This window comes from Protopterus annectens, chromosome 11.part0, assembly GCF_019279795.1.
Source record: "Protopterus annectens isolate FY-2018-M chromosome 11.part0, PAN1.0, whole genome shotgun sequence".
Lineage (NCBI taxonomy): Eukaryota > Metazoa > Chordata > Ceratodontiformes > Protopteridae > Protopterus > Protopterus annectens.
The window spans coordinates 84762900-84777078 of NC_056745.1; the positions used below are offsets into that span (position 1 = coordinate 84762900).

Below are 14179 nucleotides of genomic sequence, written 5' to 3' on the forward strand. Positions count from 1 at the left end.
ACATCTGAAATGTTTTTAAATTGTTCTGTATGAATCTTTGTTTTTCCTTTGTAACATGCAATATGTAACTTTAATATGTTGGAGCTTTTCTCCCCGGGCCTCCACTGAAAACAGGCTTTTTATGGCCCAGTGGACTTCCCCAGTCATCAAACTTAAATAAATAAAAATAAATACAATATATTTATAGCCTTGTCCAGATTTCTTGCTGTAAGAGGTTGAGAAGTATGCACAAACATCTTAATCCCTGCTAGGGGATTGCATGCTCGCTATCACTCTTCACTCTCTCTCTCACACACACAATCTTGCTCGATTGCTCTCACTCTGTCCCGATCTCTTACACAGAGACACACACACACACACACACACACACACACACACACAGTCACTTCCTCATTCATACATAGCATTAACAAACAACTGCTCTAACTCTCTCCTGATCTCTCACATACACAGTCTCTCGCTCTCACTCTCTCTCTGTCTCTCAATCATACCTCTTAACCATACTTCTTAGATTTTCACAGAATGTCGAGATTTTTGACTCATATTTTAAGTCTGTTCCTCATTATTTACTGATCTGCGACCTTTCCTCACCCAGTATCACACCTGTGGATTCCATGGAGTGTGTTCTGTGTAACAGACACACTGGTAATAAACAGAGAAGAAAATGATTTTCTCAGCAAATTACCCATATAGTCAATTCCCTTGGTGCATAGCATACCTCTCAACTGTCCAGATTTTTGCCTCATATTTTGGTCTGCGTCTGATCCTTATAAAAATTATGTTTTTCTGGTAAATCACTGAGGACCGAACCAACTAAATAATGTCATTTGTTTGAGTTGTAGGCTTCATATCCTTCAGAAAATGCATGTTAACACAAAATGATGTTACTCTAGCAACTTTCTAAGGTTAGAAAAGGAATATTTGAAATCTGTCCCTCTTTTTGTAAAGATGTCCCCCAGAATCTTTTAATTTAGTGTTGCAAGGCATTTTCCACCTGTAGGGTACAGGGAGTGTAGGGCTATAGGCCTATAGGATATAAACAGGCTGTAGCTTAAGTGTCTCAGTTTAGGTCGTGTAACAAAATGGTCACTTTGCAGTTCCATAAAGACTAAGGTCCTAACAATGAAGAATAATCATAGTCTACTGTTTTACTTTCTTTTAATTCTAGGATAGTGCAAGCTTGAGATTTTTTATAAGTAAAATAGAAGTAAAGTAGTAGTCGAATTGGAGAGGAGCATGTGGAGATGGAGAGTTAGTTATCAGCCAGGGGTTGTGCATGGGCAGATCCATTTGCTAAGTAGATAGTTTATTAGGGATGGCTTAAATATTGTTAGAGATGATGTGGAGGTAAGATTATATGGTAGCACATTCCAGAGTTTACCTATATAGTTTGAGTAGAGGGACTCAGCTGCTTGATTTCTGGCTGTATGAGTTTGCACTTGGTTTTTGTTGGAGGATCGGCGGGATCTCGTAGTAGCATAGGGTTGTAGAAGAGTCTGTAGGGAGGGTGTTTTATCAGTCTCTGAGAGGATTTTGTGGGCCATAGAAAGTTGTATATATTGTAGGAGTTGTGGAAATTCTAACCAACTGAGTTGCTTGAGTGCAGGGCAGTGATGAGTTCTAGCTGAAGAATTAGTGGCGAATCTTGCTATTTTATTGTAGCAGATTTCAAGTTTTTGCAATTCAGATTTCTTGTTAGTAGTAATGTAGTAGTTAGTAATAATGGGTGCTGCATATAGTAAGGTGGACAGTAGGAGAGTTTGGGCAATGGCTACTCTGGTATTATTTGTGAAAAAGTGTTTGTTCCTATATAAGGTACCAAGCTTTTGTGTACCTTTTTAACTGTCTGAGATATGTGAATATCAAATCTGAGTTTATGGTCAATTTCAATTCCTAATAGTTTTGTGTGCTGAGAGGGGTTATGCAGGTTTTGTTATGGGAGGTAATGTAGAAAGCGTTAGGGGAGGGTGGAGTTTTGTTAGGTGAGAATATTAATAGTTTGTTTTTTGGGGGATTTAAGATTAAGTTAGCATTTGTTACCTAGGTCTCTATTTTGCCAAAGGCTTTCTGGTAAGTGGATTGCAGTTCTAGTAGGGAGGGTGCAGAACATATCACAGTCGAATCATCTGCATATTGGATGAGAGATGCTCGAGTGGTTGCAAGGTGGAGATTTGTTAGTAAATATAGAGAATAAGAGTGGGCCTAGAATGGAGCTTTGGGGGACTCCAAGTTCAACTGATAATAAGGGTGAAAGGGTCTGTTGTCATGATACAGCTTGGTGATGCCCTGTGAAGTAATCTTTGAACCATGCAATGGTGGAATTACAAAAATAGAGGTCTGAGAGGGTGCTGAGAAGGTGGGTATGGGAGACCATATCAAAAGCTTTTGACAGGTCTAAGAAGATGGAAGATGCAAAGTGATTATTGCTCCTGTGGAGATTAATGATGTTAGTAAAAGACAATAGAGCAGTAGCTGTGCTATGGAATTGTCTAAAACCATGTTGGGTATTGGTTAGAAGTTTATTTAGTAGGTAGTCAGTTACATGTTTCTGAATAACTCTTTCTAGAATTTTTGAGAGAGGTGATAATATTGCAGTTGGTCTGTAGTTATTTAGCTCAGTTGATGGGCCACCTTTATGAAGTGGAATGATATACACGTTTTTCCAGATAGAAGGGACCTGGTGTTCAGCTACTGATCTGTTGATTAGTATAGATATAGGGTATGCTATGACATCTGCTGTTAGCTTTAAGTATTCTGTGGGTAGACTGTCGGCAGCTAGTGTAGAGGGCTTTATTTTTTTCCAAGAGATTTTTTATGGTATTAGTTGGAACTGGTTGCAGTGAGAAGGAAGGTGGATGTTATGGTAGAAGTGGGGATGGACGGTTTATTAGTTGATGATGTTTGATTTTTAGTTAGTTCAAGGATGGTTTCTTTACAATATTTGTTAAACTGAGTGGGTATATTTTCCTGAATTGTTGTTGGTGGGCGGAGGTGGGGGTTCCTGATTTCCCTGGGTTAAGGATATTATTTATTGTGGACCAATATTTTTGTGGGTTTTTATGATGCTTGGATTGTATTTCAGTGTAACAGTTAATTTTATCTGTTTTTAACATTTTTTTTAGCTTTATTCCTAAGTTCTCCATACAGTTGGAATGAGAGTTGGGATCTATTTGTTTTCCAGGTAGACCAAGCTTTATCTCCAAGTCTGAGAAGATTTAGTCTATCTTTCCTTAGCCAAGGGGCATAGTTAGCTTTGACACGTATTTTTGTAATAGGTACCTGTGAATCTAGAATGGTTAGGAAAGTAGTATTGAAGTAAATCACTGCGTCTTGCAGGGGAAGGAGAGGATTGCTGTGAGTTTGCAGGGGTTTAATTGCTTTTTATTTCTTATTTGTAGGAGAAGGGGTTGTTTAATTTGTATTGTTTTCTTTCTAACTAGATAAGTGGGAAAATGATCACTGAGGCTGCCAGGTAAGCAGCCTGATAGGGGGTAAAGGGCTGGTCTGTTTGTTAACATCCAGTCTAGGGCAGACTTTCTGTCTGAGTATTTATTCATTCTAGTAGGTAATTGCATGAGTTGAGAAAAACCATGTAGGTTAATATGACCTTTGAGTTGTGGGGAATTGCATTCTGACCAGTCTATATTAAGGTCACCCATTATAAGTGTTTCTTGAGGGAGGTTATTGCAACACCAGTGTAATTAGTTTTCCAGTAGTGAAATATCTCCTGGTGGGATGTAAAGACCTACGATATATATTTTTTTATTTGAGTTTTCTAAGGCCATTATAAGACTGAACAGCACCGTCCAGTTTTAGGACTAGAACAGGACTGTTCCAACCTACTAACTGACCCTTCAGTTACAAAGAATTTTAAAACTAGAAGTATGTTCTCTTGGACTGCCTCTTTCTCAACTTTGAGTACTCTATAGGGTCTTAGAGTTACATTTTCCCCAATATTGTTTCTATGTGATGCTTGATGAAAGTTGTCCTTCCAGGCAACTTGGAAAAATATCTTTGTTCTTGACAAGGAACTTTTAATCAAATTCTGTCTGAGGTTTTGAGAAGGTGTAAAGTCCAAAAGAAGAAATCCAGCATCCACTGTCATCCAATAATTGGATAACATCTGTTTTTTCTGTTTGTGGTCTATAATCTCAGTCATTGTACATCTCACACCCACTTGTACCTTGGTCCTTGGTCCAGAATTTCAAGACATTTATGTGGTAGATTTGTTCTGTATGTCACTTTCTTATTTGTCTTACCCTTAAGTTGATTTTGTTTATTCATCTAGTCACCTCATAGAGTCCCTACTGCTTGGCCAAAAATTAGTTTTTAGTCATAAAGTCGAAGACTAGGACTTGGCCTCCTACCTGAGATTCCCTGCTCTGGGAATTCCTATTGTAATCTCCTCGTTGGCTAGTTGTTGACATTATCACTTTATTCTCTCCTATAAATTGGTGTAATGCCTAAAAATACTTTAAAAAGATGTTTCATCCTCTCCCCATGTCTTTTTAAAATACCCCTCAGGGACAGGGACCATACAAAAGTTTGAAGGGTTAAATCCTGCAGAGGCTTGATGCACCTCACAGACTGAAAACATTAAATAAGGCAACAGTTAGTCCCAGTTATTTCCACCTTTTTCTATGACGTTTTCGCAGTATTGCTTTCAGTGTTGTCTTAAACCATTCATCCAGACCAGCCATTTGGGGGTAATTAGTTGATGTTCTCAACTATTTCACCTACTAACTTTGGCAGAGCTGCCAAATGATTTGGGCCATAAATGGTGTGCCTTGGTTTGTTAGGACTTCTTTTTGGATATCTACCCAGGAAGTTACCAATACTAGTTCCTTAACTATGGCTTTGAAGTCAGTTTCCATGAAGGGCGAGCCTTGGGAATCCATGTAGCATAGTACAACACTACCCAAATATAGTGGTGTCCATTGCTGGCCCTGACCAACATTCCCACAATATCCACTGCAATTCTTTCAAAATGAAATTCAGTTGTAGGTACCAAAATTAATCATCCAGATGCTGCTTTGAAAAAAGAACTGCAATTGATGACATCTACCTTACAGGAACTATCTTTGAACATGGATGGCTTTAAAACTGACTTAGAAAACCTCAAATTAAAATTCTCAAAAACAGACATACTTTTAAGGAGCTATTAGAGCAACACCATACAAAAATAACAAATATAGAGACTTCTCTAAATGACATTGAAGGGAGACTCATAGAAGAAGAATTCCAAAAAGAATTTCTGCTTAAACAGACTTAGAAAACAGGGAAACAAGAAACATAAGGATCTTTGGTCTGCCTGAAAACCCTAAAGAAGAAGACATTATTTCATTCTTAACCTGGATTCCTGAAATTTTAGACTTGAAAGAGGGACTTTCATTTGGGATTGAAAGGGCGTATAGAGCACTGAGGAAACCTGCTTCTAACTCAATAAATACTCCACCTAGATCCATAGTTATAAAATTTCTTTCATTTCTGGACAAGGAACCAATATTAAAATCTGCTTGGAGAAAATCACCCTTAAAATACAATCAAAGCTTGATAAGGTTTGGCAATGATTATTCTTACAGAATACTAGAACAAAGGAAAAAAGACTGGCCAATAATAAAACTGTTGAAACAAAACAACATTAAAGCACGCAGGCCTTTCCAGCCAAGATAAAAATATTGTTTGCCAGTGAGAAGAGATCCTTTAATGACTTAGAAAAAGCTACTATATTCATCATAAACAACAACATAGTGTCTATCCCAGAAGAAATGGAGTGGATGGCCCCTACTCTTGAAAGAATAAAAGAAACAAATCCTTGTACTGATGCTAAAAAGAAGAAATAGAAAACTGATTCCAAGATAGCTGTCCCAAAAAATAACTCTTACAACTACATCTCTCAAAGTAACAACTGATATGGTACATTACTTGTCATCTATTTTTATTTAAAAAAAGGAAAGTTTCTTAAACAATTGAGAAACAGTAATGATTTATTCAGAATGCTCAAAGAGTCGAATAATTCTTCACAAGCAAAGGTAGGTCAAGATGGGTTACTATTTACATTATATATAAGCCAAACAAAGCAACATATAATACAAACATAGAAGTTTTTATTCCCCTACTTGAACTCAATGAATACTTATCTTGTTCATTTTTCATTGATTTTATTTATAATAATTTAAGTAATTAATTAACTAATTCAACAAGGTACCATTCATCAGAGTTCAGACTCAAATGTAACAAATTAACATCATATACAATAGCAGTAACAGCAGAGTGTTTTGAAAAAAAATGCTGTCATGGAGACTAATTCCTTCTTCAGTTAAAGTATGACTTAGAAATGTCATGTATATTCTGGTTGAATAATAGTAGCAAGCTCTTAGTACAAATATCATTATTCTGTCTAAATATAGTTAATATCAATTATGGCAGGTATCACAGTTACAAGTGCTGTTTGATCAATCCTGATATGGTATGCGTGGATGCAGCTGTCTGGCAGCTAGTACAAATGTCATTATTATTCTGTTTAAACATAGTTAATATCAATTATGGCAGGTATCATAGCTTTGAGTGCTGTTTGATTAAGCCTGGCATAGTGTGTGTAGATGCAGCTTTGTCTGGTAGCTGTTGTATGTGGCCATTTTCATCTCCAGGAAGCTGAGGATTGCGACTTGTGATCGAGGTTTATTGATGCTTGTGTATTAGGAAGAGACATTTGGTGTTTTAGCCTGGATCAAGAGGAAGGGGGTGGATAAAACTGTGATTTGGGATATTTTGGCAAAGAATAGTTTGTTTATACATCTGCTGAGTGAGAGGTGGGAAAGCTGGAAAAATGTGTTATCTCTTGTTGTGGCTGCTTGCTGGGAGTTTTTTTTTTTTTTTTTTATCTGTTTGCTCTCCGTTCTTTTCCTGGCTGCTGCCTGGCTGAAAGTGAGGGAATTTAGACTTGAAGTTGCAGTGAAGTGAAGCTTTGCTTCAGGTGCATTGCGAGCCTCTGGTATGCAGTACACAGACACACTAACAGAAATAGATGCTCCCAGGTTGCTATGGTAATGGAGACAAAATGACGAAAATGCTTAACGGCTCTGAGGAGCCTCATAGAGGATTCTCGGCAATGAAGTTTTTGGTTTAAAAAAAATAATAATAAAAGAGCTGTTTTGAAACACATGTACACATATTGATGGTCTCCAAACACTTCGTTTAGCTCATTAAGTTGATTCTTGATAGACAAAAAAAATAAGTGCAATTTTATATTTAAAATGTATTTTGTTCCAAACACATTAAGGACTTACATAAGAGTGGAAGTCTGAGTTATTGTGAAAGACTAAGAGCACTTTATCTTGTGCAGTACCCTTTGCAATGGTCTGGGAGGTGCGCTTGCTCGGACGTGTTGGGGATATGGAGGTAGCTGATTCTAGGGTTGTTTGGTGTTGCCAGGAAGTGCTAGAGAGTCATCATATTTCTTTCATGGAAATATTTATGGGAATGGAAGGTGTGTTGAGTGGTTCACTGACAGAGTAGGCACTGCATGGAACAGGCTGGTAAAATGGAACAGGACAAATATTGGTTTGGATATTTTAAGAACAGCCTGGAAACACACCACATGAACTAGTGAATGCTATTCTGGCAAAACTGGATGGGCATTGTTGCCCGTGCTTGAAGTACTGACATGTGTGTATGTAAGGATAGAAATATACTTATAACAAATAAGAAACTAGAAGGGTCTCATAATTTAGTCTATGGACTGTATAAACATGCTTGGAAGGAGCTAATAATAAGAATAAGCATTACAGCTTGTGGTCTCTCAAATAACTAAACAACAACAAAAAAAAATGCACACAATAGTTATATAATGCATGATTTTAGTAAATCTAGACATAAAATATATAATTGTCAAATAAGATGAAGCAGTCTGCTGAATTTAGCTATTAAAGACAGGATTTAATAACATGGACTTGTGTATAATAACACTGATGTTTTAACTTGTCATAAATGACCTACACTATATTGAACATCAAGGGGAAGAATGATGATTTTCTCATATAAGTAAATGTACATAACAAGTCATATAATTGCTTTAACTTGAATTGTGGTTTTGTAACCCATCTTGACCATACATAAGACTTAAGCTGTTACCAAGGTAACTGATGTTTCATACATGACATCAAACTGACAAAGTTGTTCAAGGGAAATAATAGAAGCCTGAACTAGGAATGTCACAGAATGCAACAATCACATTCTGAACAAATAATATTAAATTGACAATAATCACTCAGTTTAGCCTTTGCTGATTATACAAAATATAATGTTGCCATTTAAATCTTAAAAATGTTCAGTATATGCCATAAAATGGCAATTTATGCATATGGAGAGGGAACTTGTAATCATTAATCAGAATAAGTGAATTTTTTGTTTTTAACTTATAATTTCACTTATTTTGTAATAAGAAATGACAGATATGAAAATCCTTATGTATAGGAAATGGGGGGGATGCACTGATAATTAAAATGCACTAACTTTCATCAATGTTCACATAAAACAAACAATGCTTTAAGTACATTAGCAACAAACAATTATTTAAATGCTGGCAAACAAATATAACTTCTGATATAGCCAGTAAAATACATTGTATTATAAATATTAGGTATAAATATTATTACCATCTATTTATATTAAGTAATAAGTTTTGAAAGAATTCATCAATAAGGGTGAATATGTTAAATAACGGTGTGCTATAATCTTTTACTGAGGTTTTATATATGATACATCCTACTTTACTATGATAAAATTGCTTATCTGTCTTTCATGTAAATGTTAATTGCTTATACAATAAGTAGACATTTATATTGTATTAGAATTCTGTCTAATCTACATTAGTACTATACCTGTTCAAAATATAAATATTGCTTATTCTGATTACAAATATTCTTCATATGATAATTCAATTTATGGAGCTTAGATGTTCTGAATTGTCAAGGTAGGAGTGATAATCTGATGGACTTAGGTTTATCCATCAGATTATGAATGATTTTTATTCCATGGGTAGTGCGGACCTTAGTTTTGTTAACACTTATTAATTGAAATTTGTCATTTCACAAAAACATTTTTAGTATGCCTGACCAAAACATTACTTTATTGGTAAACACTCAAAGTATAAAACTGATAATTTCAGTTAAAAGTTCAAACATAAACTTCATAGTTATCAGAGGAAAATGTTTAATAGTCACAATAAAACAAAAAATACATAGTCTAAATAACCTAAGATGAATTTAACTTTATTATCTTTAAATATCAATGGCTTAAACCATCCTACCAAGAGATTAAATCTACTGAAATATTTAAAACTGAACAAAGCACAAATTGCCTTGCTTCAATAAATTCATTTCAAAACAAATGACAATTACAAATGGAATCCTAAGGAATATATGATATTGGCGCAATCCACTTATAAGACAAAGACAAAAGGGGTAACAATTTTATGGAAAACAATTGTGATTAACCCAGAAATTGTTTATAAGTATGAAGATAAAGAAGGCCTTATGGCATTAGTAATAGTTAAATATAATAACAGAATATGGACCCTAGCCAATCTATACTGGTTTCCAGGCATTGGAACAGGAACTGTTAAAAAACACTTGGATTTTATTTCCAATAATTATAAAGTCAACTTAATATTAGGAGGAGATTTTAACTGTATATTTCATATTTCTGAAACTACAAATAAAAGACTGCTGCATACATCTGCTGTATCAAAAGCTTTAAACAAGTGGGTAGAATCATTTCATCTTGTGGATGCTTTCAAATTTAAAGAAGATAAATCTTTGTTGTTTTCCCATCAAGATCACAGATTTGGTACCCAAACTGGAATATATAAAATATTTTCTGCCCATGACTTACACTCTAAAATCATCATTAATTTCTTAATCACTCCCTACTCCTTTTCAGACCAGAATTCGTTGATACTAAAACTTCAAAATGGGTACAAACCATTAATCTTCCAGCATATATAACTAAAATTAAAGAATTCAAACCATGGTTATTATCTGAATTATAGTTCTTCTTGGATATTAATTAAACCACAGAGATAAATAAAATAATGATATGGGACTCATTAAAAGCTTGCATATATGGTAAAACCCTAACTTGGTATAAAAAAAAAAATCAGAGAATGGGTTTCTGAATTATTAGATCTGCAATCCAAACTTTTGTCAGTAAAATCTGAAAAAAAAAACAAAATCATTTGGAGATAAAAGAAAGTAGAACTATTGAACAATAAATACAATGAAATTCTAACACATAAAACTAGTTTAGTTTTAGAAAAACTAAAAATTAATACCTTGGCCGCTTTTCCAAAATATCTATATAATTTATCCACAAGAATAAAAATACAATCAAAACCTAATAACATTAAAAGTATCTTCCATGAAAAGAAAGGGAAAAATATATGTGTCAGATATAGATGACATTCTTGATGCCTATAGAAATCACTATATGGAACATTTCCAAAAAGAAAATAAACATATCAATCAATTAAATCTAGATGAAAAATCTATGAATATAAAAAAAACAGAACAATTAAAACTAGATCTGCAAGCACCCATATCCTACAAAGAAATTACAGATACAATAAAAGAGGGTAAAATAATAAAGCTCCAGGTATAGATGGCATAATAATGGAAATATATAAACTTTTTCCTTCAAAGATACTATCCCTCTTCCATAAAACTATATTAAAAATTCAGTCACAAGCTTTAATGCCACCCTCTTGGAGATATTCCTTAATCACACCAATCCTAAAGGAAAACAAATCCCCAAACCTCTGTACCTCATATATTTAAATGAGGCCAGTTACTCTGAGAAATTATAGCAGTGTCAGAAAGTATATGCATGTGAAAGAAGGTAGATAGAAAGGGACATGTGTCTCCATAAAGACAGTCAATTGCATTTCCTTTTCAAGACACAAACATTTCTGTAGCTAATACAATGTATTCGGAGAAATTGTATTATAAATATATGATGCATAAGGACAGATCGGAAGTGGTTAAAAAGGAAATGGCAACATTAAAGTGACACTCTTAAATGTGTGCTACCACCAGCTGAAAAATTAGTTGAGAAGATGATGCTGACTGTCATTCACAGTTCAGTAAAGAATATAGAAGAAGTGAAAGTATATTAGCTCTCATTTTGGACTCAGACCCAAGACCGCAGCTTACTGTGCTGGTGTCGCTACCATTGACCAGTAACAGCCTCTGGACAGATAGGTGTTGAGTTTTCCCCTTAAGAGTTGTATCCTTTCAGCTAGGAAACTATTGGTACTGTGATTATGGTCAAATTACAAACAATGCACACCCAAATACAGAAAAAGTCCACGGCTTAGGCACTGCAAGAATCATATAATTGAAAAGCTAAAACTCAGCAGCTTTCTTTCTTAAAATCTGTGTAAACCTTTCACACACACACACACACACACACACACACACACTTGCCAGACAGTTGTGAAGCTGTTGTTAAGAGTGATCTATAATGAAAAGTGCAAATTTTCCCTTGATCACAAAGGTGTGATATTTGTGAACTAAATAAAGGAGCATATCTTGTCCCTTAGGCTGTTGAACTACCGAATTACCTTTTAGCAGAAAAAAATTAAACAGTAAACATATCTGGTGAAAATCAACATGCATCTCTGCTGCTTCAAAGTACCCTACTTTACTAGGATGTATTGAATCAGTATATATAAATAACGAATCAGTGTACACAAATATGCACCTAAACATATTGTTTGCTGCTACCTGTTAACATAATGGGGGTGTTGGGTGAAATCATTTGATTGGCTATTTCATGCTTCAGTTACCATTATTTTAGCATAAGTTTCCTTTCCTATCCATGATGATACATCTTATTAAATTAATTTCTTATTTCATTTTCAGAAGTAGATCAGCAATATGAAGTTAAATCTACGGACCTCATCTTCATCAGTGAAAAGTAAGAATATCTGTTTTTTTTTAGAATCTCATTATTCTGACATTCAGCTGGAGGCAGGTGTTTTTTGCAGGTTACAGCACCTTTAAGGATACTAGATTAGTTATCAGTTAAGCCAAACATGCACTGTTTAATGCTCTGCTATTAAGTTTTTAGTCAATATAAATGTTCATAAACTTCATCGGAATAGCTATGTGAAGCAGTACAGTAACATGTTGTAATGCCAGCTACAGAAAGGAAAATTATTAAGTTAAGCCAATAAGTGAAAGCAGTAATCTCTTCTGATCTACTTTTCTGTTGAGCATGATTATTTCAGTATAACATTCTACATAATAAACCAATCAGCATCATGTTTGTTAATTTTACCATACCCTTCTGTTAGAGTTTATGCCTGAAAACGAGACAATTCCCTCGATGTGACCATGAGCAGTGGAAACAAAAACTCTGCTCCTTTTGCATATGTACCTGTGAAGACTGGTAGAGCCTAGCCAGATAGAATTGTGCAGATAATTCTATCATTTGTAAATATGAATGTTGAATTTAAACAATGTGGCAACATTGCCATCTGCTATAAAGAAAGCCAAGTCAAGCATTTCTTGTTGGTCCTTTGAAATTAAAATTATTTCATCACTGCCTTTGATGTTTTACAAGTTGGCTCCAGTCCTGCTACATGAAGGCTTCCTGCCTATTGTTTTAAGGCTAAAGTTAATGACCAGAATTTACATGTGGAATGTCCTTTATTGCTCTAAGTGTAAAATAATGTAAATGCAGTTTCTATCAGCCTGGAAACACCAGGAAAGTGTAAAAGATGATGTACTGTTTTATCAGAACTGCAGTTTCAATTTAAACAGTGAGAACCAGAGATTATTAAGCATTTTTGTCTGACTATCCAACTTACAGCACCGCCTGTTGCTCTATGTAAGTAAGTTATTTTAGAAGTGTGTTTTCTTGTAGGTAGCTAGATGCTAGAAATATTAGACTGCGTTTTTCTGTGATGGCAGAACTGTACTACTGATTTAAGTATTTCTGTGTGATCTCTGAACTTTTAACTAGCACGGATTGTGTAGTAGAAAGTATTGTCTTGTGGTTCTAATTATTTATTATTAAATATTTTAAAACCTTTTAATTGTGGCTGGTTTTGTGTAGAGATAAGTTAAGCTCTAGACATTGCATGTATATAAGGATCCTGTACCAGGTCACTCTAATAAGCCTTGAGACTGTTTAGTCATACTACCAATTGGATAATAATATTGCACAGTAATAATTGGACACCCTTTTAAGGGCCTTTCAGTAGCTGATAATTATTAGCTGGGTGGTGGCAGGGTACTACAGTATAGTCTGGGTAAAATGGGCACAGCTGGAGAACCTGCGCCAGCCTTCCCCAGAAGTGTCTGTGTGGTTGTGTAAACTCTTATCTCAAAGTGTGTGTGTGTGTGTGTGTGTGTGTGTGTGTGTGTGTGTGTGTGTGTGTGTGTGTGTGTCAGCTACTTGGGCAGGGACACAAAGCACTGGTTGGACAGAGACGGTGCTGGAGATTTTAGCTTGACCAGCTAGGCTGAGATCTGGACCCTATAGCTGTGCCAGTGGGGAGACTTATTGGGGACCTGAGGAGCAAGGGGGCGACCAGCCCTGGACTGACTGTGATCTCTGTGTGCTCTTAAGGGAAATTGCATTTTACTGTGTGTATTTGTTATCCTTTCCTCATATATGAGATGCCCTCTCTGGTGTTAGTGGTGAGGATTGAGGGTCCTTGATTGCTGGGCCAGGGCACAGGTGTCGCATATTAATTGGTGGCAGTGGTTGGGATATCCTCACATTTGTGTTTGGCAGCAGTGGGATATCCACTTACATATTAATTAGTTGGCAAATATTAATTGGCTTGTAGTAGTGTGGGTAGTGTGAATCCTGTAGCTTGTGTACAAGTGAGCTTTGAAGTTGTTTTGTACTCTAAAACAGCCACACAGTGAATACTCAGAGTTCAGATCACAATTGTTTTATTTCTTTTGTTAGCTTAGTTAGTCAGGGTGAGCAGGCAGCATGTCAGCAGAGGAGTATGGAAAGCTGACAAGGAGACATCTGGCAGAGATGTGCCAGGCTAGGGGACTGGTGCATGGAAACCTGACTAAGGCAGACCTGATTATAGCCTTTCTTACAGCTGCATCAGAAAACAGCATCCAGGAGGACAATCAGACTGGCAGTGAAGATA

At 35.6% G+C, this 14179-nt stretch overlaps 1 protein-coding gene across 3 annotated transcripts in view; it reads left to right on the plus strand.

Annotated features, from left to right (window-relative positions):
* Positions 1 to 14179, plus strand: part of SLC13A4 (solute carrier family 13 member 4) — a 378128-nt gene that overhangs the window by 149367 nt on the left and 214582 nt on the right. For all 3 annotated transcript variants that reach the window (XM_044087466.1, XM_044087465.1, XM_044087467.1), the window contains exon 5: positions 11922 to 11976. In XM_044087466.1, coding sequence (XP_043943401.1) covers positions 11922 to 11976 — 55 coding nt within the window. The remainder of the gene's footprint in view (positions 1 to 11921; positions 11977 to 14179) is intronic.